The 25668-nt window shown below is 36.3% G+C and overlaps 1 protein-coding gene across 2 annotated transcripts in view; it reads right to left on the bottom strand.

The window, feature by feature from the left end:
- The window catches only part of MMRN1 (multimerin 1), an 81604-nt gene that overhangs the window by 36376 nt on the left and 19560 nt on the right, over positions 1-25668 (bottom strand). For both annotated transcript variants that reach the window (XM_043438659.1, XM_043438660.1), the window contains exons 2-3: positions 6671-6790; positions 3478-3584 (exon numbers count right to left, since the gene is read on the bottom strand). In XM_043438659.1, coding sequence (XP_043294594.1) covers positions 3478-3584; positions 6671-6790 — 227 coding nt within the window. The remainder of the gene's footprint in view (positions 1-3477; positions 3585-6670; positions 6791-25668) is intronic.

The raw sequence follows: 25668 nt of genomic DNA, 5'->3' as shown, positions 1-25668 counted from the left end.
TTAGAGCAAGCCAAAATTTCCTTTAACTACTTCAGAACATTTTAGAGACATCTACTGGAAAAGCACATTATTGCAAAGTTTATAAAATTGTCTTAGAAAGTATATCATTACTGATATTTCAAAACATATCTTGGATACCATATCACAAATCTAGGTCACTTTGTGAAGAGAAGCTTGCTGACCCTCAAGAAAGGTGTAACAAATGTAAAATATATAAAAATGTTACTTTGATATTGGACTTGGTGCTCCTTTTTCTTCCCAACAAAACTCTATTCACTTACGCTTTTTAAAACTTAGTTTCTTCTTAAGAGTGTGACTAATATTTTAGTAGCTAATCTAGAACTTCTTACCAGAATTTTGATTCTCTGAGTTGCAGCAAAAAGAGCATGTGTGGAAGGTTAGTAATAATATAAATAGTATGTTGGAGAATAAGACCACAGAAAGAAATGCTCCATGGGTTTTTTTTTTAATGCTTTATTTTATATTGGTGTATAGGTGATTAACAATGTTGTGTAGTTTCAAGTGTACATACAGTAAAGTGATTCAGTTATACATAAACATGTACCTGTTTTTCTTTTCAAATTCTTTTGCCCCCATGGATTTTGGATCACACATCCTTTCCTAACAGGCTGGGGACTGGTCTAGTGAAAGAGAGAGAGACAGAAAAAGAGAAGGGCAGAAAATGAAGCTGGAGAAATAAATGAGAGTATAGTTGCCAGCAATTCCATTTTCTGATCTATTGATTATATATTTAAAAAGACCTCCCTAGCCGCAGCAGCAGCAGCAGTGCAATTTAAATTAAAATTGTTACTTTTTCTATTATGAAGTTAATTTTGTTGTGGGAAGGAAAGTTGTGGGGAAAGAAGAATTTATGAAATTCGTGTAATATTTTACAAATTTTCTATGAATAAAATAATTCCCTCCTGTTGTAAAGGACTAACACGGAAGTAATTGTCATCGTGGCTACATAACCCGGTTATTTCAAACCCTTGAGGGCTCTGAAGGGATTTAAAGAATGGATCAGCCACACTGATTGTTCTTGCCGTATTTGGAGCTGCTTGTCATATGAGACAGCATTGAGAGTGCTGTCAAAGGAAACCTGACAATTTTCTCTCCCACGTATGAATAAAAGACTGTTGGCACATATATAAGGCGTGATGAAAAGGGGAGGAGTACCTTAGTATGTAATTGGGTAGGAATCAGAAGGAAAATGTGTGCACTCCCCCTCACCCCCCACCCCCTGCCCCAAGGATAGATGAGATAATGAAGAACGGTTCAAGGGACAAAGGGACACAGAATTTCTTGATACTACCAGTGCATCAACTGCACTAATAAAAAATTCAACAGCTTTTATGTACTGCAATAAAAGTGAAGACTGGGATGGTCAGGATATCGTACGGAGCAACAGTAGGTTCCCTTGGAATCACAGTTGTATTAGGGTTGATTGTATGACAAAATGACACAATGGGCACATCTACCATCAGAAAATTATTCCTACCATAGATTTCAATGGAAAGAAGACCTTCCCACAGCAGCTTAACCAGCAGGTACCTGCATAATTCTAGTTACAGTATTGTGACAGAAAGTCGGAGTCAGAACTGTTGTGGGATGTGTTTGTTAATGGGGATTCAAGATAATGATTTGTGAATCTAGTATTAAAGGTATCCACAGGTTGCTTCCATTATACCAGGAGGTGTTGTTAAAACACAAAGCAAATCCCATTTGGATTCAGTTTAAATATTTCATATAATACTTTGAAAAAAGAGTACATAGTATGTATTCAGAACTGTCAACTAGTCTTTTTTTTAATTGTGTGTGTCTATTCATAATGATGGAATTCTGTGTTTTTTCCTCCTAGGCATAAACAGTCCACCTTTAGTGATTAATAATCCATTAGCAGGTATAAAAGGAAGAAGCATGAAGGAACATAGTCCTCATCAGCTGGAGACCATGACAATCTTTGACATACAGACTCCTCTTCCTGCTACATGTCTGCATTCAGTCCGTTAGGTACAATAGGACGTGGAATGACATTCAAAATTTCTAGAAGGGTATATTGTGAACCCTTCTGAACAAACACTGAATATTTAAGAAATGCTAATGGAATTAATAATCCTAAGGATCTTTTTTCATAAGAAGAGAAATATAAAAATGAACTGTAGACTTTAGAAATAGAGTACTAAATGTTCTCCAGAACTCTTAACCATCTGACATACATAGACTATAAACAAATATGTTTTATCACAGAGAGTATGTCTGTGTACCTGATGGAAATCAGAAATCCTTTGAAAGCTGGATCATATTTTGAGGTTTTTTTAGAACATGCCAAATTACCTTGTTTGCAAATATTTTTTGTATAGATGCTGCTATACTCTGAAAATGTATTAAGTAACATTTATGAAATTCAGTCCAGATCCAGAATAAATAGCAGTACAGTGAAATTTGCTTAGGATTCTCAATGAATGGGCTAGAAGAACCATATATAATATCCTTAACTAAACTGCAAGTTTCCTAGAGCTTTTATATTACAACTTTCTTTTTTTTAAATGTGAATCATAATGGTTTCTCTACACTTACATTAATTTTTAATCACAGTCTCTTACACTGTTGATTGAATTCCCTGCTACCGCTAATGGCCTTTCTTGTAATATTCATTCATTTAAAATATGTATTCTGATGCTGTATTTTATTTTTCAAAGGAAACCTATTTAAAGCCCAAAGCAAAATAATAGTCACATGGATGTTAGACCATAGCAGGTTACCATGCATTTGATCAGGCTTGCCACCAGAAAATCTTTAAACTTTGTTGAAAAATGGCTCCATTAGGATATGTTTCAAAAAGCAGAATTTCATTTATAGATGATATTATTTCAAATGATTGAACTGGAACAAAACTAGAAGATGATTTTATTTTTACATAGGGTCACTTCTAAAGACAGTTTACTTAAAAATATAAAGTTAGGATTTCTGATATTTTAATAAGGCATTGTTGATGCCATAGAGCTAAGGGAAATTAAAATATTTAGATGGATCTCCAATTATTCATCATATGAAACCAATACAAAAATGAAAGAATTTAAAGGATGGCTTATGAAATTTTAGGGTGCTGGAATAGCTCTCACATTAGGAAGCTCTAAAATAGTAAGTCTTGGTAGTTTCGCTGCATGTTAATTTACTTGGGTTCAAAAGAGAAAACACAACTCCTTTGGAATCAGTTGCTTATTCTTTAGTAGTTTTATGCTTCTCATTGTGATTATGAAATTGCTATTAGAATATACCTTTTTAAAAATTTTAACTGGAGGCTAATTACTTTACAATATTGTGGTGGCTTTTGCCATACATTCACATGAATCAGCCACGGGTGTACATGTATTCCCCATCCTGAACCTCCCTCCCACATCCCTCCCCATCCCATCCCTCAGGGTCATCCAGTGCACCAGCCCTGAGCACCCTGTCTCATGCATAGAACCTAGATACCTTTTAGCTGGCACTTTGGTCCGCTGAAACCAGGACAGCACTTCCATTCTAATGAGGTAACAATCTTATGTTGCATCCTGTACACAGAATTTGATATCTTCTGAGATCTAGAGGAGAGGAGCACAATTGGGGGAAAATAGATTATTTGTCTCACATTAAATTATCGGTTGGAATAAAAGTGTTGGGGATGATGCCTTTAATATAATAAGCATATGTTAAGTGTTATCTGTTATTCTTCTTATCATAATAATCTTCATCATCAATATTACTGTCAAACTTAGAGTTCTTTAAATACATTATAAAACAACATTAAGGTTTATACTCTTTGGTATTTAAAATTTATACCTATCATTATGTTTTCTAAAGATACTACGATTTTTCCCTTGATAATGCTTTTCACTAAACCAATGTTAAAATCTATTTTGATTCTAATGTTTAAATAGGTTATGGGAATAATTAGTTTTAGTTCTTACTATTTCTTATATCATTTGGATTAAAAGAATCTGTTTTCCTCCAGATCAATATTAAACAACTTGAAACGAGTTAGACATTGGTGATCTGATTAAAAATATGATACCACTATGATTTTAACCTGTACTTTCTTATCTCTCAAGTTTTTAAATTATACTACCTATTATTTCTCTTATATAGTATCTCTCTTAGAGGGAGAGAGAGAGGAAAGAAGCCGGGGGTGGGGGGTGGGGGGAGAGAGAGAAAAGGCTCTAACATGAGAAAATGTTTCTGAGAAGAAACCATGAAAGGGAAATGAAGAAACTATAGCATTTTAAGTTAATAATCAATATATAATAAATAGAAAATGGTACTAAATTGCAAGCTTTAAATATGTAAGTGTAAATCATAAATACAACTTGGTCACATGATTCTTATCCCTATGACTTTAATATTTAGGTAATACTTCTTATTAAATGGGTCTGTGAAATTGGTTTGTATTATCTTGTTTAATCCTCGTATTAGTTCTATGAGGACAGTATTATTACCCTGGCTTGCTGATGAGGAACCTACTATTATCTGAATCTGTCACATATGACTATGTGGAGACAACAGTAGTCACTTTCATGGATAAACTCTGATTATGTGGGGAAATGTATTATAACAGGCTGGGTCTTACTTTCTGTGATAACTTGACGGGTGATTAATTATGTGTGAAATTATTTCTCAATTTTAAAATGAGCTATACGACTTCTTTCATCTCTGAAAGTAGGCTAATCATTTATCTGTATTTATTTCTGTAAATTATAATCAGCAAATAATTCTGTCCAGTGAAATAGCGTCTCTAGTCCAGCAGCTAATGCTAAACAGGGGGTAAGGCAGTTTGGGAAAAGACTCTAGAGTTTATCAGGGTGAACTCAAGCAGTTAGTTGCATTACTGTCGGACTCAACCACTCCTGCTTTGACAAACTGTATCCCTGGTGCATGTGGCTCAGACAAAGAAAAACTGACAAATGTTGCATTTGTACTGAAATAGAAGGTAAATGGAGAGATTCACTCAAATGTAGAGAAAGATTAAAAAACGGGAACAAAGATACATATTTCTAGTTTGTTCAAAGAGAAAAAAAAAGCTCACCTTAAACTCAGAAGGGCAGTGTGATTAGGGTTACTCTAGTGATATTTTCACTACTAAAGAATTAACAGTCCTTTCTTTGTATTGCACATTGACTAGGAAATTGTCCTAAAGCGAGTAAATGCCAGAAGAAGAACTGGACCTCAGGTCTCCCAAATCCCTAAGATGTGCTTAGCTCATTGGACCTTGGACCTTAGCTTTGCCCTTAGGGACTAAGAAACACCTTGATTTTATGTATCCTTACTGCACACTGTTCCAGACTGATTCATTGCCTGAGTTATTTTGTATGATAATTTGCATAACATTAGCCATCATGGCCTGAATAACAATTTTAGTTTTTATTGCAGGCTTTCCTGAGACACCCCCAGCTGAGCTACTGTGACTGCATGAATTCAGAGAATTTATCACTCAGCCTCACATTTTAGGAGAATTATATAATTAAAAAAAAAACCCTAAGTAACATAAGTCATTAAAATAGACACAAGAAGAAAGAACCCACCTAGGTGCTTTACCATGCATAATTGCAATTAGTGGCTTGCCAAGTTATGGGCTTCTCTTTAGCCTAGTATGAAAGGGAAATTATCAATAAACCTTTAGAACCATATGAATTTCATGGAATTAAAGGATTGTTGGTCTGGTCATAGAATAATAGTAATAATAAAAATAGAAACAAACATAAGAGTTAACATTTATTAAAAACCCACAAAGTACCAGGCACTAGGCTAAGCATGTTACTCCATTTATCTCACATATGCTAAAAACACCCATAAGTGGCAGTTCAGTTCAGTTCAGTCGCTCAGTCGTGTCCGACTCTTTGTGACCCCAGGAACTGCAGCACGCCAGGCCTCCCTGTCCATCACCAACTGCCAGAGTCTACCCAAACCCATGTCCATTGAGTCAGTGATGCCATCCAACCATCTCATCCTCTGTTGTCCCCTTCTCCTCTGCCTTCAATCTTTCCCAGCATCAGGGTCTTTTCAAATGAGTTTGCACTTCACATCAGGTAGCCAAAGTATTGGAGTTTCAGCTTCAACATTAGTCCTTCCAATGAACACCCAGGACTGATCTCCTTTAGGATGGACTGGTTGGATCTCCTTGCAGTCCAAGGGACTCTCAAGAGTCTTCTCCAACACCACAGTTCAAAGGCATCAATTCTTTGGCGCTCAGCTTTCTTTATAGTCTAACTCTCACATCCATACATGACTACTGGAAAAAACCATAGCTTTGACTAGATGGACCTTTGTTGGCAAAGTAATGTCTCTGCTTTTTAATATGCTGTCTAGGTTGGTCATACCTTCTCTTCCAAGGAGTAACCGTCTTTTAATTTCATGGCTGTAATCACCAACTGCAGTGATTTTGGAGCCCAGAAAAATAAAGTCAGCTACTGTTTCCACTATTTCCCCATCTATTTGCCATGAAATGATGGGACTGGATGCAAGGATAATTAGTTTGTGCATTTTGACTAAAGATCACACATCTAGTTTAATGTGATGGCCCTACCCTGACCCTCCTGTACATACATGTACTTGGTATGATTAACTTTCTCTGCATATTACAGGCCACACATGATTATGGTATAAGCAGTGGGTATTTTCAAGAAACATTACATACCTTTGAGGACAGGGTCCACTGGTCCAGCCACAGGGCCCTCTGCCACTTGGAACATAAGTGACTTGGTTGTCCAGTATCACTGTTGGAGATAATCTGGTATGTACATAAGCGCACCAGTTCCTAAGGAAGAGATCATTTACATTAGGGAAATATTATTTTCAGAAAGCATTCTTTTCATCAAGATTATTTTCATAGACCTATGTCTACTGCCACTACTGTATATTAGATACCTTGAAAATTTGATATCTAGCTTTAAAATATCTAGAAATGAAAGAAAACATGCCTGTTATTGCATGACTGTATTTATGGATAATAAACATTGTAAGATCAAAGTAAATTAAGAATAAATCATAGCTAAAACCAGAATCTCTACTGTTGAGCTATAAGCTAAGTCAAAATCCAAGATTGCCCTTATGCAAATTATCAATATTAGACTGAGATAGTGACTCAAACCTAGACCCATTGAACAATATGCAGTAAGACAAATGTAAGCAAATGAATGGTGTAAGGTTCAAAAGAGAAGAAAAATTGTTATTAGCCACAGGTGACATGATTGTGAATGAAGAAAATACAGTCAATGTAAATGATTATAATAAATGAGTTTAGCAATTTAGTGAAGATTAATATCAACATTTTTATAATTAATAAAAAGTTTAGCCATATGGCTAAGATCAGTTATAGTTACAATAGCAAAAATAACATTAAGCTTATTAAATTTTAAACAGCAGGTAAAATATTGACCAGCTTAAACCAGTTTCGTATTCTTAAATACATCATTGATTAATCAAATGGAAATAGCACCAGCCTAAAGGGGTCTTGCTTCCTTGAGCAGACTGTTGGTTAATGAAACCTTGAGTTATTTCACAGAGACAGCACTGGGCACATGTAAGACAGGAACCCTCATCTCCAGAATAACTGCAGGATCAAGAATCTTTGGTTTGTGGAGCTCAGTAGGACAGAAATGTTGCTACTTGAGGCTTTCATGAAATGAGAAGTTCTTCAATCAGGAAAATCTGGCTTCCAGCAACAGAGGGAGCTTATATGGACTAAGTCAATCAGGTTCAAGACTAGTCAATCAGGTTCCAAGTTTAAAATTTCCCTAATTCCCCCAAATTTCACCCTGAGCCCTGGATGCAGGAGACAGCCAGTCAACCTTGCAATACACTTTTATCTTCTCAAAAGCTGGTACCTTGGCTTCTGTGCACGGTAGAGAGGGAGCCCTTGCTAGGTAGAGATTTTGGTGATGCCAAGGGAGAGAAATCTTATGACTGTCTGCCAAAGGCACCGGGGCACTATGGCCCCTGGCAGCATGTGAACCCTGGCCCGACCCTAAGTGGCCGCCCAGACCAAACTTGTCTAGGGGTCAGCAGTCAGGTTCCTGTATCCCTGCTGCTGCTCTCCAGGCTCCTCCGTGCTGTTTTCACTTCTGAGAGGAGAAACTGCTTCAGGATAAGACAACTTTAGGGTGAGTAACCTTGTTAAAAGGCGCCTGTGCTGAAATTGTGCTGAAACCTTCTCAGGATTGTTAGAGTCCCACCGTAAGGGTGGGTGGTGTGGCTTCCCGGGTGGCTCAGACGGTAAAGACTCTGTCTGCCACTCGGGAGACCCGGGTTCAATCCCTGGGTCAGGAAGATTCCCTGGAGAAGAGAATGGCAACCCACTCCAGTATTCTGGCCTGGAGAATCCCATGGACAGAGGAGCCTAGTGAGTTATAGCCCACAGAGTCGGACAGGACTGAGGGTCAAACACTTCCACAAGGTAGGGTGGGAATTAAAGGCTGCTGAGGTACTCAAAGGATTGAGTCCCAGGCTTTTGAATTTCTTTGTCCATGCTTGTCTGTATCTATTTTGTTAGGCTTGGTTAATAGTCATTGGCTCTTGGAATGACTGCTACCAAGTGATAAACTTGATACATTTAAAAAAAACAACTTTTATTTATTTATTTTAATTTTGGCTGTGTCCTGTTTCCCTTGCGGCTCACAGGTTCTAGAGTGCAGGCTCAGTAATTCCAGCAAACGGCCTTAGTTGCCAGAAGGCATGCATAATCTTCCCTGACCAGGGATCAAACCTGCATCCTCTGCATTGGAAGGTAGTTTCTTACTCACTGGACCCCCAAAGAAGTCCCTAAACCTGATATTAATGAGGGCCCTCTGATTCAGGAGAAGACATTGCTCTCTGACTAGAAATTTTGCTTTCTGCAGGGGTTGGCTTTTCACTCATGCCTATATGATTGCCTGGAGGTATAGATGTATGTTCTTAATGGAACCAGCCCTGATTACTCTGCTGTGTGAGACAGTCAAGGAGAGATGAGGGAGTGTAAATCAGGAAAACTGCCCACTCCAGAACAAATTCTGTGCCTGGGTTAGGGGAATTTTCCACCTAAGACACCTCCTTGGTATCATTTTCCTCTGGTCTTCCTGAGGTGTAGGGGGGAAACTTCCAAAATGGGGTACCTCAACCATTTACTTGCAAATTTAATGGGAAAAGAAAAGAAGTATGTGACCATGCCAATCGGCCTAAGGAGTAAGCATAGGAAAAATAAATGGGAAATACATGAAATAAAATTAGTAAAATGGGAACTAGAAGAAAAATCATTGATTTCCAACTTGGTCAGCATGATATGAGACACCCATGAGCCTTTAGAGTGAGTTAATGAAAGAGATTAAAGAAAGAAAACAGGTGGGGCAATGTTATTAAACAAATAGGAATTTAAGGAAGGTTGAGATAGTTAAAGAAGTAACAGGAAAAAAGAATTTTATGTAATTACTTGCAGTTTAAATAATATGGTAGTCAACTTGGCCTGCATTTAGCCAGCTATAAAAGCAAAAAAACACCTTCCAAAACACAAATAAAACTTTAAGAGAATGCTTAGTAAGCTCATTGAAAATAGCAGTTAAGTAGTATTAAATACATCTAAGAGTGGCTGGAGAAAGTTGAACTATCTCCAAGATGGAGACACTTTCTAATGGAGATATCTAAGAATCATTTGGTTACAGAACTCTATCAGTAAGTTTGTACCTGTCCTTGCTTATAACATGGCTCTTTCAATTATGTGCTTTTATTCTTTAAAAGGTAACATGTTCTTGCAATTCTATATAAAACTTCCTACTGTATATATGGTATATTAAAGTTATGAAAAACAACAACAAAAAGAAAATGGCTTTCTTTTGTTACACAGCATAGCTCTAACATCAGCTGGAGTCTGAGGCAAATGCCACAGAATGGCCTTTGAATTATAACACTCTCTTACAATTAGACTTCTTTTGTAAAAGAGGAAAAATGGGAGGAAATTTGCTTTATCCCTGTTTGTTGAAAGGGAAGAAGCCTTTATACAATTGAATACATTTTGGTTTTTCCTCACTGATAATTTTAACCTTCTTTTGTATCAGCCAAGCTAGCAGGCATTAAACAGCTATTAAGTGTGTGTGTGTACATGTATGCAGGGCTTCCCTGGTGGCTGAGCAGTAAATTGGCCTGCCAATGCAGTAGACACAGATTCCATCCCTGGGTCAGGAGGATCCCCTGGAGAAGGAAATGGCTACGCACTACAGTATTCTTGCCTGAAAAATCCCATGGAAAGAGGAGTCTGGAGGGCTATGGTCTCGGGGGTTGTAAAACTTCAGACATACTTTAGTGACAACAACATATGTTTGTTTGTCAATATATGGCAGAGAGGAAACTCTGCCAGTAGGAACAAACATTGGTGGTGGTGCTCAATGCCACAGGCTATAATGTGGAGGAGGCTTTGAAGTGAATGCTTTCTACCTGGAAATTGCCCAGATGTCTTGATTCACTTGTCTGTGGTCTTTACTGGGGAGGTAAAATGCTTTGATTTTCTACTAGGAAGATTAAACCCCAACATGCTCTGGAAGAAGTGAGTGCTTGATTATTTCAACCTGTTTAGTTGTTCAGTTGTGTCCAACTCTTTGCAACCCCATGCACTGCAGCATCCCAGGCTTCCCTGGCCTTCACTGTCGCAACCTGTGTCCTCTGTCAAATTCAGCTTTGAATCTCAGGTAGCCTCCTCACTTCACTTTCTTCAAGGTGATATGGTCACCTCTTCCACCCTCCTCATCAGGTAAGCTTTCAAGGTGGTGATTGAGACAGATCCTCTGCAATAGGCAAGCCCACATCCAGCACGTGGGAGAAAACTACTGACAGTCCTCTGACCAACCTGGTGGCAGTCATGGGAATGCGTGGATGGAGTTCCTTGGCAACTGGCTAACACGTGTGTACACTATACTTCCGACAACCATCTCTAATGGAAAGGTTTCCAGTGACCCCTGAATGAGTCCTCACATCCACGCGGTTCATCTTTGAGACTGTCGGTCTCTTCAGTGGTGTCTTGGGGAATTCTTACAGCCAAGTCACTGCTACGTTGGCTTGTTTCTTTCCAGAAACCAAACAAAACTAGGAACTGGCTTCTAAATCCTAAGGTTCAAATAAACAAATAAATCCTAAGGTTCTTGCTTTCTCTTTCATGCCTATTGAGGCTGTTTCGTTTCCTTCTTTTTGAGGGGAGTAAGGGAAGGCCATTTTCTCGAGACTTGCAAACCATAGACAATCCATTTGCAATCCATTCTCAGCTCTTGGGTTTAAAACTTAGGATATTGACCAAGCTTTGATGTAGGGGTTGCATGCCCACCCAGGTGCTCTCTCTCTCTTTCTAAACCTTCATTCTTGGAGGGGTGGGCTAACCCCTCAGAACCAGCATTAAGGTGAAAAGTTGGTGAGGAGGGCAAGACTCTACTCTATAAAGGAAAAAGTATGCTTTGAACCCCAGATTGGTGCCTTCATCTCCGGTGAACTCAAGGGTGCAGACAACATTGCATCACCCAGATCTTGAGTTTCTGCTGGTAGACACCAGACCCACCCTATGTATGTGAGAAAAGGCCTTTCTAGGCTCTTGGTATTTTTGCTAGCCAACTAGTAAACTATTTTGAGCACTACTATGGAAACTCTCCAAGCTGTTCTGTTATAGTTGGGAGAAAAACATCAACCTGAAATTCCTGAAAAATTTCAGGAAGGTAAGTCTAGGTGTTTGGGATGACAGGAGGACAGTAAGAACTAAGATGGCTGACCCAATAGTAGTAAAAATTCGTCCAGGTGCCAGGACTCCAAATTCAAAGCAATAGCCTTCAAAAGAAGCATGTGGAGGAAAGTATAAAGCCTCTGATAGCCACATTTCTTATATGCCAATTAATCTGACTTTCTTAACCCCCATATAACCCTCCAATGCTGCTTGTACAAAAATTCAGAGAGGGATCCCTAGCGAGCTTCTGGTTAGGATTCCAGTCTTTCACTGCTGTGATCTGTGAAAGAAAGTGAAAGTGAAAGTTGCAGAGTCCTGTCCGACTCTTTGTGATCCCATGGACTGTATAGTCCATGGAATTCTCCAGGCCAGAATACTGGAGTGGATAGCCTTTCCCTTCTCCAGGGGATCTTCCCAACCCAGGGATAGAACCAGGTCTCCTGCATTGCAAATGGATTCTTTACCAGCTGAGCCACAGGGGAAGCCCTGTGATCTAGGTTCAATACCTAGTCAGGAACTAAGTTCCTACAAGCCATGTGACATGGCCAATAAATAAATAACAAAAACTCAGGACCAGAGATTATCATTTTTGTACATTTGAAAGCCACTAACCAAACTGTAGAGGATATATATCCTGTGGTGCCAAACACATATACTTTGTGAACAGCTTTATCTAGAGCCTACTGCTGGTTTATAGTTCTGGATTTACAAGATGCTTTTTGCTACATAGCCCTGAGTCCCAAGAATTGTTTGCCTGTGAACGGGATGAGCCAGAGACTAATATAAAGACATATTTTTTGGATGGTATTGCCACAAGGATTTTAGCATGCCCCTCCCTGCTGCTGCCTATTTTGCGGGAAGCCTTAGCCAAGGAATTTAGGGATCTCTAATTGATGGAGTTTTAATCTAATATGTGGATGATATACTAATTGCTAGTAAAGTTAAGGAAGCTTCAGACCAAAATATAATCCTCACTTTAAACTTTTTGGTAGACCAGGGATATAAAAGCATAAATTTTCAACCAATTTTAAGATATATACAATTTGAATTATCAAAAGGGCAAACAGATTTACTGCAAATAGGAGGAAAGTATTGTCTAGAGTAGCTGTACTCACTATTAGATGGCAATTGTGTGGATTCTGGGGAAGGGCTGAGTTTTGTCATATTGGGATTCCCAAGTTTGGACTTACAGCTAAGCACTTATATGAGGCTCTTAAAGAAAAGTGAGCCATTAAGATGGAACTTTTAACATTTTACTGGAGGTTTTATTCAGGGTAATTGGGGAAGAGTAAAAAAAAAATGGATCCATACTAAAAAGGAAGAAGTAAAACTTATATTTGCATATTTCTTGCATGTAGAAAATTCTGAGTCCACTAAAACACTACTAGAGCTAATACGCAAATACAGCAAGGTTGTAATATATGAGAAATAGTTGTGTTTCTACACATTAGAAACTATTCAAAAAATGAAACTAAGAACAATTCCATTCACATTAGTATCAAAGTAATCATGTCCTCATGAAACATTTAACAAAGGAATTACAAAAATTACAAAATAGCGTGGAAAGAACTTAAAGGTGACGTAAATAAATAAAAAGTGTTTACCAATTAGAAAACTTAACATTGTTAGGTCAATTTGGTGAATATTGCCATCCGATCTCTTAAACACAATCCTGGTCAAAATCCCAGCTGCCTTTTTTGCAGAAATTTAAAGCTTAAAATTCATATGGGAAATGCAAGTAGCTCAGAAAAGCCAAAGCATACTGGGGAAAAGAAAAATAGAGCACTCTGTACTTACCCTATCCAATTTCAAATCTTATTACAAAACTACGTTAATTAAGACTTGCATTTGGCTTAATTAATAGGATAAGAGATCAATGGGTCAAAGTTAGAGTCCAGAAATAAACCTTTACATTTATATTCTGTTGATTTTTGTCAAGAGTGCCTAGCACTTTAACGGAGGAAAGAGTACTCTTTTCAAGACCAGACAAATGGATAGCCATATGCCAACAAATGAAGTTGAACTGCTATCTTAAACCAGTTATGAAAATTAACCAAGTAACAGGTCAAAGGTCTCAAAGGAAGAGCTAAAACTCTAAACCTCTTGAAAGCATAGACAAATATCTTCACTACTTGGGAAACTTTTCTAGTATAATAAGAAATAAGAGAAAGGCACATAGACTGAAAATAAGTAAATTATGTTTACCTGCAGAAAACATGTTTTATGTGGAAGATTGTGATGTATTTACAAAAAAATTTTGGATGTAATGAGTGAATTTAGCTATCTTGTAACATATAAGGTTAAAGTACAAAAACAACCCTCTTGCTTTTCTTTGTACTAACTAAAATACTTAAAATATATAAAATTTTAAAAATTCTATTCATGTGAAAGCACCAGAAGTAATCTAAAAAGAGAGACTGTGGATCAGGAGAAGATATTTGGCAAAGACAAAATAGCATCCAAAAAATATAACAAATTCCTACCAATAAATAATATAAAGACAAAAAATAGAACACTGAAAAATGGATAATCTACTTGAACAAACATTTTATACAAAGAAATACTAATGTCTATTATATGTGTAAAAAGGTCAGTCTTGTCAACATCAAGAAAATGCAAATTAAGATCATAATGGAATAATGCTTTATACCTCCAAAAAGCAAACATTGAGGATTTGACAGTCTCATGTGTTCAGAGGAGATAGAGAATTGGAATCTCATACATACTATTGGTGGAATTATAAAGTGGCACAACCACTTTGAAAACCAATGTGTTAATATCATGTAAAAATGAATATTGAATCCTCTGATCCAGTGGTTAGATATACACTTTAGAGAAACCACGGCACATATGTACCAGGAATCATGTATCTGAGTATTTATAGCAGTAATATTCATAATTATCAAAGCTTAAGAGTAATTTCAATGTCCATTTACCACAGAATGGTGAAATAAATTCTGAAATATTTACACATAGATTTATTCATCAATACTTAAACTTGTGTGATGCAAGCAAGTTACAGAAATAATACCATGTGATGCCCTTTTCTTACATAAAGCTAAAAAATAAATAGATTTTTTATCAAATATCACACAATTTTAAGTATGCTTTAAGAATAACATAAAAATAAATCCTGCCTTACAGAAAGATTCAGTTGAATTGCTGTGCTGATCTATGTCATCAATTAGACCATATTGTACCTATAACTTTTCTCAAGCCCATTTCTAAAAAACTTTTTTTATATCCATGCATGTATGCTTATTCTCTCCAACATATAAGATAATAGAGGAATATGAATTGACCATTCCCCAAGGAGGCTGAGAAACTATAACAACATTAAAGTAGGTCATTTGTCAAAATCGCAATGATCAGACAAAATAGCCTTTATTAAAGTACCTATTTTTAATTGACATTCTGGCAGAAGCCATCCAAAATGATATTTAAAGATATTTCACACCTCAAGGAATCTTAAATTGAAAATACATATTAATGTTACAAATGAAGTTGTAGGGGAATGGAGAGAGAGTTAAATGTTAACAGTTAAATGAGTATAGACACAAAAAAATTATTTTATAAAAATAATTGATTAAATCATGTGAGAAAGAAAATTATCTAACATAAATGGATGAAACTTAGTTACTGTAGGCAGAATTCTGAAAAATGTTTTTACTGTGCCTGTAATATCTGAAAAATTATTTTTCTAATTCTTAAGGGAATGAGACTGGAATATATAGATGCTATTTGGGAAAACAAAAATCAGCCTTATTTCTGGGTGTAATACCAGTTGTTTTATTATAAGAGAGATCCTATACTAAACTGTAAGAAAGTTCTTAATAACTATAGATTAATTGAATGATTGGATTATATGATTTTTTCATTCTTAGGTTTCTGTTTCTATCATTTTTCCCTATATATAAATATAACAAGATACATATTCCCTCTCATTTGTAACTGAGACTGTTTTTATTGAGGGTAAAGGCAGAAATGATTTACAAAGTATAGTAGCAAAGCTCATGACTATAGCATCAAATGAACAAAAGAGCCTCTTGATGAGGGTGAAAAAGGAGAGTGAAAAATCTGGCTTAAAAACAACATTCAAAAAACTAAGATCATGGCATCTGCTCTCATCACTTCATGGCGAGTAGATGGTGAAAAAATGGAAAGAGTGACAGACTCTATTTTCTTGGGCTTCAAAATCACCATGATTTTGAACGGTGACAGCAGCCATGAAATTAGGAGATGCTCGCTCCTTGGAAGGAAAGCTATGACAAACCTAGACAGCATATTAAAAAGTAGAGACATCACTGTGCCGAAAAAAGTCTGTAGAGTCAAAAGTATGGTTTTTCCAGTAGTCATGTACAGATATGAGATTTGGACCATAAAGAAGGCTGAGTGCTGAAGAATTGATGCTTCCAAGATGCTTGAGAGTTCTTCGGATTGCAAGGAGATCCAACTGGTCAATCCCAAAGGAAATCAACCCTGAATATTCATTGGAAGGAATGATGCTGAAGCTCCAATACTTTGGCCACCTGATGCAAAGAGCCAACTCATTGGAAAAGACCCTGGTGCTGGGAAAGATTGAGAGCAGGAGGAGAAGGAGGCGACAGAAGATGAGACGGTTGGATAGCATCACTGATTCAACAGACATGAGTTTGAGCAAACTCCAGGAGATAGTAAAGGACTGGGAAGCCTGGCATGCTGCATTCCATGGGGTTGCAAAGAGTTGGACACAACTGAGCAACTGAACAGCAACAAATGAGTTCAAATCAGTATGAGATGTATGTCACCAAATCACTAGAATATAAGAAATCTATGCTGCTTAAAATAATAATTATTATTAAAATAATACAACAATCAACCTAAATGTTAAAAACCAAAGAAGGAACACATTTTCCCCTAGAGTCACTAAATATCTGCTTTGAAATATTTAGGTCTTCTACAAATAAAGCTGACTCAGTCATTCATCTGTCTAAGGCAGATAAATTGAGCATTATACAGCTTATTGTGCAAGGTTCTTTTGAATGAGAAGTTGGACAATTCAGTTCTATAAAGACATAAAAAGACACGTTAGCAAATTTTGTTCAAGTGTGGTGATATTTGGAAAAATAATGTGAAACAAAGAACTGGAAGAAACAGGTAACAAAAATTTTAAAATTAAAGACTACAATAAAGGGATATTTTAAAAATAGATTTTTCATGCAAATCCATTGATTATCCTAATTACAGGGAATGATTAACTTCAGCTGAAGCCCAGTTAAATTGTCTGTCATGTAAGCATTGGCTGAATGATTATGGAGGGGACAGTATGAGGCAGGAAAAAAGTACCACTGTGACTACATAACCTGGATTTTGGGGGAAAAAAAGATGATAGAAAGATAGCTAGATATTGTTTGTGAGAGTAAATCAGCATCACCTGCAGTGATTGTTTAAAAGTCTAAATAGTAAAACCATTTCATTACTAAAGTAGTATAGAAAGCAAAAAAGCAGATCAGTAAGTTGCTCATGGCCCAGCAATCTTTGATCCAGTGTAAATTGGGAGAACTATCCACAGCCAAAGAGTCCCTGGTGTGACTCGTAATTAGGTTTATGCTACCAACGAAATAAGCTCATTAAGGGATATTAAATATGTAAATATAATTTTAAAACCAAATAATTTGAAAATATAAGTTTAAAAATAGAAAATTCAGCATGGTGAAATGGTGACAGGCAAGTTTAAAAGCAATGTAATGATCCCAGACAAGCATTTTGCTTAAATCTAGAAATCCTTTGTACCTTTCCAGACTGATTATGGCAAACAGAGAGCAGTTTCTTTGAAGTGTTGAGCTTTCCGTGGGGTCCTAACCCTCCAAACAGCAGACTGCATTTGGGATTCTCTTTAAGGGTAATAACACTTGCTTTTGTGCAGCAACATGTACTGAAAAAGGCTTGTATTGATCCTTTGGATTTTCCAAGTTAATAGGTAAAAGATTTGTTTGAGGGAAGAGCAGACATCTTTGGCTATTTATGAACATGAGATGCACTTGCAGAACTTAAAAAAGTAATGATTGAAGAAGATTCTATTTTGATTCAGACAAGTTGAAGTCTTATGGTTAACGAACTAAGAAAAGCACTGTAAATAAACAATCATTTTACTTTGAAACATTTTAGAAATCCAGTCTTCCAAGGAGACAGTGAAAACACTAAATTAGAAACAAAAATTCCATGAGTTGGTCATTTGCCATTTGCTGTGCACACTGACCAAACTATGGCCCACACATATCCATTCTTATCCTGAGTTGAGGGTGGGCTGAAGCAACAAAGGATGCATTTAAATAATGACCATGACAAGTATTTTTCTTAAGAAAGAGAAAGCACCAATCTAAAAAAATTAATGTTATATATTTATACTAGTCCTTAAAACTCAGATTAATAAATTGCTTGTCATCCTGTTCATAGAAGAAAATGTTTAAATGTTTATATTCACACCCTGTGATTTGAATTGACACAATACCGTGAAAATACCAATTTCTGAGACTATACACTAGAAATAAAAGTCAATCAGCAAAATTCCCACCATAAACTAGCCAATGGTAGGTAACTTTCTCTTGAAAGTTGGATAAGGTTTTGTACTTGGGGAGACTATGTATTTAAAGACCTTTTAACTTCATTTCCTGTCATCCCCTTATTGAGATGAACAGGGATTCAATGAGGGACAAGAGGAAATTAAACAACTTAGCCATAAGCTTATTCATTAAATGTGGCTTCCTCATCTATACAATAAGTTTAATAATGTTACCTACCTCACAAATTGTTGTGAGATTAAATTACTTAATATATTTAAAACAGCAGTTGCTGCTGCTGATAATGACTACATGATTCAGAGAGTTCAATAGGATATTTTTATGAAGGGAATAGATACCTATATAGCTGTATATATGTATGTATAAATCGCCCACTTTGTTTTTTGCCTCATACGCTAGTAGAGATTGCTCCCTTTTCTTCCCTAATGACCTGATAAATTCATCTTAACCATAAATGTTTATGTATGTCAGGTCAATACAGAAGACTATAATTGTTGCTGTTCAATGCATATGATGAAGCTTAGCTCTCAGAAGAAATATATTCCAGATGTCTCTATAGTCCCAAGAAGACATGAACCTAAATACTTCCCAAATGTTATGTAATCTTTATAGGAATCTTTATTTTCATTGGGCTTCCCTTGTGGCTCAGCTGGTAAAGAATCTGCCTGCAATGCAGGAGACCTGGGTTCCATTCCTATGTTGGGAAGACCCCCTGGAGAAGGGAAAGACTACCCACTCCAGTGTTCTCACCTAGAGAATTTCATAGACTGTATAGATTAGTATTTATAGGTAGTGCACCAGTTACAAAGGAGAAAGTAGTCCAAAGAAAATAAACAATGTGAAAGAAACAGTAACAGGACTTGGAAGTAAGCATTTATATTTAGTGAAAAGATTCTTATAATGTAAATCACACACAAATAAAGCATTAGACATTTTATATTTAGTTTTGGCAGTTAGTCCAAAAGATAAGTCCATCTTGATAATAATCTCCTTAAGAAAATGACTGTTTTCAAATTTTAAAAATTGTGGTTCATTTTATTTTAGTGTAACACCTTTATATAGCCCATCCGTTTTCTAAAGTCTATATAATATTTAAACTGGGATAGAAGTATTAGTTTTATAAAAGAGTCATAGAAATGTTTGAAACAGATCTTGAGAGGCAATCATGAAAATCTCAGATGATGGGAAATTTCTGATACTTAAAATTTCTGGTTAACTTAAGTTTTAAGGAAAAAAACCTTTTATATACCATCCTTTGCAATGAAAGTCTTTTGTCAGGCACCACTGATTTGCCTCCCATGGTGGGCACAATGTAGTGGATATAATTGAGTTTTTAATGACATATGCTCAGAGTCACAAATTACTGCGTATATACAATCATAATAGTAATAGTAGTAATTTTCAGTGTAAAATTTTAGGAGACTGAGCTGAGGGTTCCCCCCTACCCAGGATGTGCATGGAGTTTGCCTTTTGGACCGAACCTATTTTTCAAGTTTTAAAGCGAATGATAGACCATTTTTAAGAGGTACATTGAATTAGATATGCATAACATATGCATTTTTATAAATAGCAATCCCTAAACTTACTTAAACTTTTTTTCATACATGTTTTATTTTACCTAATTTTATCTTATTTTTTGTTTCTTTTCCCCATCCTGTGATTTGAGTGTTTTCAGGGACATTGTAACTCTGCTCCAGTAGGTGTCAGACTTTCCCACTGTGCAAACTGCAGAGCCTCAGGAAGGGCAGGCTAGTAGACGCTGTGATGCTTCATGCTATACTTAAATCAGTTGCTCCTGCAAACTGAATCTTTTAGCATCCCCCCCTCCAAGTAACACTTTTTTAAATTAATTTCATATTTAGGTAAACAAAGTATACAACACTTCTCATCGCACCACCTAGGTTATATAGCCACCCCTTAAAATCTGGCAGGTATCATGCAATGTGTATTTATATATTCAGCAGCAATTCAGTGAGTAAAAATATCAAAGAAGTAAAAGGAAATGATTAACAAGAAAAAAACGAGATGCTGAATATACTTTAGTATTTTCACTGGCAATAATGTACTAGATACATTTATTTCTCAAGGACACAAATGGTGTGTTTCCTTTTAGATATTTACAGCATGTGAGAATAATCCCCTTGGATGCTACTAGGCCTTTAACTTTGCAAACTACATGTGTTATAGACTGAATGTTTGTGTCCCCCTCAAACTCCATTTGTTGACATACAAATGCCCATTATGATAGTATTGAGAGATGGGGGCATTGGGAGTTATTAGGTATAAAATATTAGTGCCCTTATTAAAGAGGCCTGAGAGAGATCCCTCATCCCTTCCACCATGTGGAGATAAAATGAGAACTCAGGAACCTGAAAAAAAGCCCTCACTGACCACGCTAGCAACCTGTTCCTGGGCTTCCAGCTTCCAGAACTGAGAAATAAATTTCTGTTGTTTATAAGCCACCCAGTCTTTCATTTTGTTATAACAGCCTGGATGGACTAAGATGTTATCTGAATTCAATTGACCAAATTTTTCACATCTAAAATGTCATAATTTACAGAATAAGCAGAAAAATGCTTATTATAATAGGCAATATAATTAATTAGATGATTAGTTTTTGTGATTTTAAACCATTAAATTTTAAAATTGTTTTTAAAATTTCTATTTACAAGAGGTCTAATTAATAAAAGACTTGTAGTATTTATTATTTTAGACACACTGTGCTATGCTTAGTCGCTCAGTTGTGTCTGACTCTTTGCGACCCTGCTGGCAGCCTGTTAGTCTGCCCAGTCCATGGGGATCCTCCAGGCAAGAATACTGGAGTGGGTTACCATGCCCTCCTCCACGGGATCTTCCCAACCCAGGGATCGGACCCAGGTCTCCCGCATTGCAGGCAGATTCTTTACTGACTGAGCCACCAGGAAAACCCTTAGACATACTAGAAATCATAATTTATTTAACTTGAGCCACCTATTTGTACTAAAGCAAGTTATATAGTTTATAGAAAGAATAAACAAATGAAATTCTAAAATAAATAAAGTTTCCAGTAAACTCAGCAAATAAAGTATTCATCTTGTTCCATATTCAACTTTTCCCTTCTGGCCTTTTCATTAACATTTTACAATGTTTCTGGCTATTCTATATGCAAAATAAAATACGATGGCAACAAGAGAGTGGGAAACTCTCAGGGCCAGCTCTGACTTCTGCCCTCTCTCCCTTTTCCTTTTCATTTAAAAAAGAAACTCCTCAATTGATTATCCATATTTTTATAGTTCTCATATTTTCCAAACTTATGTCTCTAGCCTTGATCTCTGCTTCAAACTCCAAATCCATCCAATAAGCAGTCATTCCACAGAATTTTGTTTGGCTTTTTCTATGTGCACGGCACTTACGTTAGCAGTTGAATAGAATAATGATTGAGAAGGGCAAGGTTCCTATTATCACAGGGTGCATGTTTGACATGAAAAAATATAAAATACACGAATGTCTATATTAATAAACCAAATAATTTCAAATAAATGCTTTAAAGAAAAAAGTAAAGGTGATAAGGATGGCAATTTGACATTGGGTTGTCAGAGAAGGTCGCTTGAGAGAGGGACATCAATGCTAGAGGTGCATGAAGAAAAGGAATCCATCATTCAAAATACTGAAGTTAGAGCATTCTATCAAGAGCAAATAGGAAATTTCCTTGAGATGCATATGAACTTGACATGGCCAGTAACCAGAAGGAAGCCCATTGTGGCTGGAGAAGCTGAAGTGGAGTGAACTTGGAGCATGGAGGAAATTTAGATCATAAATATAGGGGGTCATGAGCAAGACCCAATGCGCATGGTGAGGATTTAGAATTTTATTCTATAAGTAATGGAAAGCTACCAAGTGAGTATGAGCATGTGAGCAAAATACCAAATTTCACCGATTTTTAAGACACACATCTCTGAAATCAGGAGTATGTTTTGATTCCACACCAGCAATTGTGATGCTCTCTTTTTCCTCCCCATGTCCTCCTGGACCGCAGGTTCCATGAGGGCAGAACAGGTGGGAGTTTGTTTTCACTGTTTTACTCTGAGCACAAGCACAATGCTGGGGACGTATTGAAAGTTCAAAGTGTTAGTTGCTCAGTCATGTCTGACTTTTTGCGACCCCATGACCTGTAGCCTGTGTTAGTCCTCAGCAAATATTGGCTCACTTCATAGATACATTAATTCTAATTTCTCCTTTTTATCCTGCCTGTTTCAAAGTGCTTGGTCACTGACCAACCTCCATTGTGCTAGACAGGAAAACACAACTCTGGTGTGGCCAGGAGTTTTGTGGTGCTAAGATGAGACAAAATACAAGATGAGACAAAAATATGCCAGAAAAAAATTCTATTGATGTAAGTATTCCTTTTAAGTAGAATCACTATAAAATACCAAGAACAGTAAGGAAAAAGCCCCAAAACCTAAAGATGAGTTTATCCCTAGTCAGTCAGGTTTTCTTATACAGAAATAATAATTCTTTAGGAAGGATTTGTCTATATATTCACATATAGATCCATAAACTTTACATTCAGTTCATTAAATACTATGTACTTATTATAAACCAAATACTTTACTAGCAATAAAAAATATGTCCCTAAATGCAGGGAGATCACATATATAATTATAACACGCTAATGCAAGTGCAGCGAAAGAAGAATTCAGAGTATATGTACAGTCAGAGGGCCCCCCTGACTGAGACTGAGAAGGCTTCCTGGAGGTGTTATTATTAGTTGTAAAAGAAGTAGGTGATAGGAAAATAAGACTGTGCTAGCCAGAAGTACAAACAGGGACCAGAGATGGGTTTAACAAACAATATACTGTGGACTAGAAAACTACAAATTTTAATGGCCAGAAAGTGACAGAAGATGAGGCTGGGGAGATAGGCGAGAGCCAGATCAAGGATGGCATTGTGTGACTGACTGGGTAACAAATCTGGACTCTGTTATGGAGCAAAGAATAGCCGCTGAAGCTTCAGAAGTGGGGAAATATACTGGCCACTTGTTTTTTTCCCGTTGGGATAATAGAGTTTGCTGAGGGAGTATAACATAGGGATAGAATGCTTTGTCTCTGAAGATAGTCAGCCTGGGTTTGCATTTTTGCCCTGCAATTTACTAGCTAAGTGACCCTAGTTAAGTTTCTTAACCTCTCCATAATGAAATAGTAAAAGAATCGTCATATAATTATGGTAATGTTCAAAGGATTTAAAATTATATATTTTCATATATATATATATGTATATATATATATATATATATATATATATACATACACACACACATATATATACACACTCAGAATAGTACAGTACTAGGGAAAATACCATAAAGTGTTTGCTACTATTATTGTTTGTTAATCAAATGAAAATATGAAAGATCTCTCTTGACCTTGTTAAGGTTTGTTTTCGTCAGCACTGTGTCCATAATAGATGGACCTAAGTTTTCTCTAACACCACTATCAATTGCATGGCTTAATGAGTAAGAAGTCTGGGACTTAATGAAAAGTTTACCAAAAGAGAACTTCAGGACCGCCCTGGTGGTCCAGTGGTATATAACTAGGTGCTCCCAATGCAGAGAGTGTGACCTCTGGTCGGGGAACTGAGATCCTGCATGATGCGTGGTTCAGCCAAAACAATGAAATAGACCCTCAGCTCTCCAGGACTTCAGGATGTAGACTCTCTAAGTTGTTGCTGTTCAGTCCTCCACTGTCTCCTGGAGTTTGTTCAAGACTCTCTCAGTACATGTGTGCTAAGTCACTTCAATCATGTCTGACTCTGCGCAACCCTGTGGACTGTACTCTGCCAGGCTCCTCTGTCCATGGGTTTCTCCAGGCAAGAATACTGGAGTGGGTTGCCTTTATCTTCTGCAGGGGATTCTCCCGACCCAGGGATCAAACCTGCATCTCTTACATCTCCTGCATTGTCAGGAGGGTTCTTTACCTCTGGAGCCACGTGGGAAGCCCCAGATATAAGATTATTTTCATTGAAAAATCCAAGGGATGGAGTTCTGCTCAGCAGGTTACAACTTTAATGTCTTGTTTCCTCCTAACATATAGTGAATTTTTAAAAATCTGAGACACGTTGGTGCTTACTTTTTATAGAAAATATTCCTTGGAAGCAGGAATTATTTTAAAAATTCTCTATTTCCCCAGAGACCAGTACAATGTTAGGCACATAATAGGCAATATATAACAATCATCAAATAAGTAGGTGTTCATAAGCTTTGACAGTGAGGTCTCTGGGTAAAACAATGCACATTTATCTAGTATTCATCAAGTTATCAATTACTACTTCTAATTATGAAACAAGTATATGCCATTTCTAAATGCCATGTAAAACTTAAGCAGTATTTTAATTAGAACTGTTGCCTTTGTCTTCTGGTTGTATTTACTAGTCTACTGAAAAATCTTGACACACATCTCTAAAAAGTTCAAGACATTTTCTATGAGTGCCTAAGGTTTCTATACAACTTGTTTAAAAAATTAAATCATAGAATATTACAAAATATTAATAGAGATGATTTTATAAGTGACTATGACTCTCAATAGTTTACATTTTACTATTATTTGATAGTCCATATTCTGTTGTTCATAAACATGAGAAAGTTTAATTTATATCTGTTAAAATGTCTTTTATAGACAAAGTATATTCATCCCAAGTTGAACATTTTATAATCTGTAGTATTTATTTTATAGTACATTGGCATGTTCCACATTCCACCAAGTTTATGTTTTTAGTTAAAATCACATTTACTTTCATATTTTAAAAATTCTATATGGAATTAAATAAATACAAATCTATTGATTTATATGCTTCCCCTCATCTTTATATCAGGAACACCTTTATATCATTAACACAATGCCTTTCATATAGCAGATGTAAGTTGCTATTATTAACTTGAATTAGTTTATATAGTCAGGTGTTACCTCAGGCTTCCAAGGTATTATTTGGTGTCTTGAAATTTTTATTATAGGCAAAAGGTATTTGAAAGTTTAGTTTCATAATACTAAACTTCTAGTACTCCAAACATAGAAATAATTTTGAACATTAAATGAACAGAACATTGACTTGCATTTCTGTTTTGTTCTTATTTTTTGGGCCTTTTTTTTTTTTTTTTCTTACAGGGCGTTACTTATCTAAGTTGTCGTTTTCATTGTTTAGTCGCTAAGTTGTGCCCAACTCTTTCATGAGCCCATGGACTATGGTCCACCAGGTTCCTCTGTCCATGGGATTTCCCAGGCAAGAATACTGGAGTGGGTTGCCATTTCCTTCTCCATTTTTTGGGCCTTTTAAAAGTCTTCTTTAATGATACTTTTTTAAGCTTTATTATTTTGTTTCAACAATTCAAATTGAATTTTCTCTCATTTTAAATCAAAATCCATTTGAAAAATTGGC

Source organism: Cervus canadensis, chromosome 19 (assembly GCF_019320065.1).
Source record: "Cervus canadensis isolate Bull #8, Minnesota chromosome 19, ASM1932006v1, whole genome shotgun sequence".
NCBI classification, from domain to species: domain Eukaryota; kingdom Metazoa; phylum Chordata; class Mammalia; order Artiodactyla; family Cervidae; genus Cervus; species Cervus canadensis.
The sequence above is the reverse complement of the archived record's forward strand: the minus strand, read 5'-3'. Positions and strand labels throughout refer to the sequence as shown.